Below are 5,426 nucleotides of genomic sequence, written 5' to 3' on the forward strand. Positions count from 1 at the left end.
GTGGTCCCAGCTACTTGGGAGGCTGAGGCAGGAGCCTTGCTTGAGCCCAGGAGTTGGAGGTTGCTGTGAGCTGTGATGCCACTGCACTCTACCCAGGGGGATAGCTTGAGGCTCTGTCTCAAAAAGAAAAAAAAAAGAAGAAATAGCACTGGTTTCAAGCTCATCTTTCTTCCCCTATTCTTTTTCTTTTCTTTCTTTTTTTTTTTTTTTGAGATAGATTCTCACTCTGTAGTCCTGGGTACAGTGCCATGGCATCATCATAACTCATAGTAACCTCAAACTCTTGAGCTGAAGTGATCCTCTTGCCTGTTTATTTTTTTAGTAGAGGTGGGATCTCACTCTTGCTCAGGCTTGTCTCAAGCACCTGAGCTCAAGTGGTCTGATGGACTCATCCTTCTGGAGTGCTAGGATTACAGGCATGAGCCACCACGCCCGGCCCAGGAGCAGATTATGGCCCAGGCTCATAATCCCAGCACTTGGGAAAGCAGAGGTGGGAGGATCACTTTAAGGACAGGAGTTAAAGACTAGCCTAGGCAATATAGGAAGATCCTGTTTCTACAAAAAGAATTAATTAAAAGTGTAATAGAATAAATGTTTAAGGCTAAAAAACAAAGACATGCCCTCATTTCTGAGGAATAGTTTTTTGGGGAAAAGTATGTCACTTTAGATTTAAGAGTGTTTAATACTTTATTGGACGTAATTAGTTAGGTAAGTGGGGGAAAATTGAAAGGGGTATAAAAGAACAAAGCAGTTTGAATGTCTTCTAGCTATGTTATACTGAACTTTTGGAAACTACTTTTATTTATTTGCTTTTCTTCTTTTCTCTGTAGGTCTATGTTTGCAATGCGTGCCAAAATGTTTTCTGTGTGGACTGTGATGTTTTTGTTCATGATTCTCTACACTGTTGTCCTGGCTGTATTCATAAGATTCCAGGTCCTTCAGGTATTTGATTCCTGCATGTAGTAGACATGGCACATGTTAAAAAAAAAGTTGGAACTGTAAACAAAATGATTCTTTAGAAGCTCCATTTAAAAGGTAAATAATAATTTAAGAAACTTTTGCTGGCTTGGTGCCCGTACTACAGTGGTTATGACACCAGCCACATACACTGAGGCTAGTGGTTTCAAAATAGGCCCAGTCCTGCCAAACAACAACAACAAAAATAGCCGGGCGTTGTGGCGGGCGCCTGTAGTCCCAGCTACTTGGGAGGCTGAGGAAGAAAATCTCTTAAACCTAGGAGTTTGAGTTTGCTGTGAGCTGTTATGCCATGGCACTCTATCCAGGACGACATAGTGAGACTCTGTCTCAAAGAAAAACAAAAAGAAAGAAACTTTTTGCTAAGAAAATGTTGTATTTTATTAAGTGTTTTATTTGTATCCTATCACAGAAATGCCTGGAATTGTATAATACTTGATACACTTTTGTTTTTTATGAGTTATGTTTTCAAAGTCATTATGCATTATTATGTATAAATTACTATAATGATTAAATTGATGTGGTAATTTTATTGTTTTATAATTAAAATAAATATAGAATCTTTATGATTTATTTTCATCAGTTTTATATAAGAAGAAAATTAAGTATAAATATGAATTCAGTATAAGATGAAAATAATTATGAAATTAATACATATTAATACATACAAAATGTATATTACTATATCCATCAGAGGGGTCTTTTTAGGTTTAAATATGTGGACTATAAAAATAAAGTTAATACATCTGAAATTATTTGTGGCCGAGGGGTCTTTTTAAGTTAAACATTTAAACTCCTAAGACTGTCCTGGCCATGCTTAATTTTTTTATTTTTTATTTTTATTTATTTATTTATTTATTTGAGACAGAGCCTCAAGCTGTTCCCCTGGGTAGAGTACCGTGGCATCACAGCTCACAGCAACCTCTAACTCCTGGGCTTAAGCAAGTCTGCCTCTGCCTCCCAAGAAGCTGGGACCACAGGCGCCTGCCACAACGCCCAGCTATTTTTTGGTTGCAGCCATTGTTGTTTTGGCGGGCCCAGGCTGGATTCAAACCCACCACCTTAGGTGTATGTGGCTGGTGCCTTAGCCACTTGAGCCATAGGCGCCGAGCCCGTGCCCAATTTTTTTAGAGGTGGAGTCTTGCTCTGTTGCCCAGGGCTGGAGTGCTGTGGAATGATCATAGCTCACTGCCACCTCAGAATTCCTGTCCTCAAATGATCCTCTTACCCTAGCTTTCTGAATAGCTAGGGCTATAGGAGTGTACCACCACACCTGGCTAATATTTTTATTTTTTGTAGAGGTAAGCTTCTTATCATGTTGCCCAGGCTATTCTCAAACTCCTGGCCTCAAGTGATCTCCTCCTGTCTTAACCTCCTAAAGTGCTGGGATTACAAACATGAGCCACTGTACCAGGCCCCAATATCTCTTTTAACACTTCCATAAACACAATTTCTAGGGTTCCCACAAAGGATGTGTCTATTTCAAAAGTCACCATGGGCCAGACACAGTGGATCACTACTGTAATTTCAGCAGTCTGGGAGGCTGAGTCAGATGGGTTGCCTGAGCTCACAAGTTCAAGGTCTGAGCTAGAGCAAAACCCTGTCTCTAAAAATAGCCAGGCATTTTGGTGGGCGCCTATAGTCCTAGCTACTGGGGAAGTGGAGGCAAGAGAATTGGTTGAGCCTGGGAGTTTGAGGTTGCTGTGAACTATGACGCCATGGCACTCTATGGGGGTGACAAAGTGAGACTCTGTCTCAAAAAAAAGTCACCATACTCAGAAAGCCTGAAGTATGAGGTCTCCATCAAATTACTTATCTATTTATTTGGGCTTTTTTAGAAGACAGGGTCTTGCTCTGTTGCCCAGGCTGCTGGAGTGCTTGCTCCAACCTCAAACTCCTGGGCTCAAGCAATTGTCCTTCCTTAGTGTCTCAAATAGCTAGGACTATAGGTGTGTACCACCACACTTGCTAATTTAAAAAAAAAGTTTTTAGAGATGGGGTCTTGCTCTGTTGCCAAGGCTGTTCTTGAACTCTTGGCCTCAAACTATCCTGCCTTGCCTTCCCAAGGTACTGGAATTATAAGCATAAGCCACCATGCCCAGCCTGTCCTATCAGTTTATTTATAGTGTTTCCCAATCCAGATATAGTTTAACAATCTAGTACCGTTTTTCTATATTTATTTACTTTATTTATTCATTTATTTTAGAGAGAGTGCTGTGGCATCAACAGCTCACAGCAACCTCCAGCTCCTGGGCTTAGGTGATTCTCTTGCCACAGCTTCCTGAGTAGCTGGGACTCCAGGTGCCCACCACAACACCCAGCTAATTTTTTGTTGTTGTTGTAGTTTAGCTGGGGCCAGGTTCAAACCCAACACCCTTGGTATATGGGTCCGGTGCCCTACTCACTGAACCACAGGCGCCCCCCTAATTAATTATTTATTTATTTATTCTTGAGACAGAGCCTCAAGCTGTCCCCCTGGGTAGAGTGCTATGGCATCACAGCTCACTGCAACCTCCAACTCCTGGGCTCAAGCGAGTCTCTTGCCTCAGCCTCCCAAGTAGCTGGGACCACAGGCACCCGCCACAACGCCTGGCTATTTTTTGGTTGCAGCCATCATTGTTGTTTTTGGCGGGCCTGGGCTGGATTCGAACCCACCACCTTAGGTGTATGTGGCTGGTGCTTTAGGCACTTGAGCCACAGGCGCCAAGCCTAATTATTTATTTTTAAGAAAGAATTAAGCCTTTATTCTTGCTTTTATGATAAGCTAGTTTTTTTTTCTTTTCTTTCTTTCTTTTTTTTTTTTTTTGATACAGAGTCTTTCTTTGTCGCCCTCTGTAGAGTGCTGTGCTGTCATCATAATTCACAGCAACCTCAAACTGTTGGGTTCAAGCGATTCTCTTGCTTTAGCCTCCTGAGTAGCTGGAACTACAGGTGTCCACCACAAGGCCTGGCTATTTTAGAGACAGGGTCTTGCTCAGGCTGATCTAGAACTACTTAGCCCAAGCAATCCACCCACCTTGGCCAGAGTGCTAGGATTACAGGCCTGAGTGACTGCCCCCGGTCTAGTGTTTGTGTATTTAATGTGTGGCCAAGACAACTCATTTTTCCTATGTGTGGCAGGAAAAAAAAAATACTGGACATCCTTGCTTTAAAGCTTACTCTGTAGTAACTGGTGTAGTATTTTACTTAATGGAGTATGTGTAATAGCAACATTTTGGTTATTTGATATGTGAGACTGATTTGTCTTATAATTTAGATTAATGTAGCCAAAAATTGTGGTGTCTATTCCTATTGGCCTCACTGAGTTCCATAGTTACAGACTATTTAACTTGAACTTCAATTTTCTCACCCTGGGTCATCAGAGAAATTCAGGTGAGAACGTATGATGAAGTCTATGTTTTAGGTTCAATGCAGATACACCATCATAGGCAGAACTCTTTCTGGGTATACCCTGTTGAGAATAAAATGGCTTTAATAGCAAAAGTGTGTGGGAACTGTAAATTGGGGGTTCTTGGGTGGTCAGAAGAAGAATTGAAAGACATACTATCATACTATCAACAAACAGTAAACATTAAAACAGATAGAGTGGGCCAGAATAAGCTCCTGGCTAGGACTGCTGCCTGTTACAAGAACCACTGCTGTTAGGAAAAAGTAGAGAAAAGCCTTGGTTGCCCGCTACCTGGCTGCTGACCACCTGCCTTCCAGGAAGCAGTCTTTAACACACACCCAGGACTACCCCGGCCAGAATCTTTAAATTGGAATCTCTCTTCTGAGTGGAGGGTACAACTAGGATGAAATAGAAGAAGACACACACTATGTCAAGACTCTCAGAGTTTATAGAAAGACACAGAAAAGATCTACAAAGTCAAGACCAAGCTCAAGAGTACACAGGGTGGCGGAAATGGCTTACCACCCCTTGCTCAGACTCCTACTTCTGATACAGTCTATAAACTACATTCATCTATTGTGACATCCTTTTTTTACTCTTTATTTTTTTTTCATTGCTCCCTGTGGGGTGGTCAGTACTGGCACCATCTGACCTGTGGTTCTGCCTGTCTTTAGCTAAGTTCCTCCCTATGTTGAAATACCAATTCTTTCCTGCTCCACTGCTCTATACTTTGTTCTGTTAATTTTTAACTGTTTCCTTCAGGGCTACTTCCTCCTCTTCAAAGATCCCTTTTTAATAGCAAAAGTACGTCTGTCTTGTATCTCTAAATTTGAGTCCCTCTAGATCATTTTGCTATAAAATTTGTGATTTTATAAATCAGAATTCTCAGTGAAGAGCATTATGACTAAAGTCCATGTAATCCTACCTTGGAGAGTATTCAGTAATCTTGAGGGGTGCTCAGGAATATGCATTTTTTTTTGAGACAGAGCCTCAAGCTATCCCCCTGGGTAGAGTGCTGTGGCATCACAGCTCACAGCAACCTCTAACTCTTGGGCTCAAGCAA

The 5,426-nt window shown here is 41.5% G+C and overlaps 1 protein-coding gene across 2 annotated transcripts in view; it reads left to right on the plus strand.

Moving 5' to 3' along the window:
- Positions 1 to 1,022, plus strand: part of GTF2H2 (general transcription factor IIH subunit 2) — a 39,210-nt gene extending 38,188 nt beyond the window's left edge. For both annotated transcript variants that reach the window (XM_023510904.1, XM_003785893.3), the window contains exon 16: positions 831 to 1,022. In XM_023510904.1, the coding sequence (XP_023366672.1) occupies positions 831 to 950 (120 nt within the window). In that variant the 3' untranslated portion in view covers positions 951 to 1,022. The remainder of the gene's footprint in view (positions 1 to 830) is intronic.
- The last annotated feature ends 4,404 nt before the right edge of the window (positions 1,023 to 5,426 follow it).

Source organism: Otolemur garnettii, unplaced genomic scaffold, assembly GCF_000181295.1.
Source record: "Otolemur garnettii isolate 467f Iridium unplaced genomic scaffold, OtoGar3 scaffold00017, whole genome shotgun sequence".
Lineage (NCBI taxonomy): Eukaryota > Metazoa > Chordata > Mammalia > Primates > Galagidae > Otolemur > Otolemur garnettii.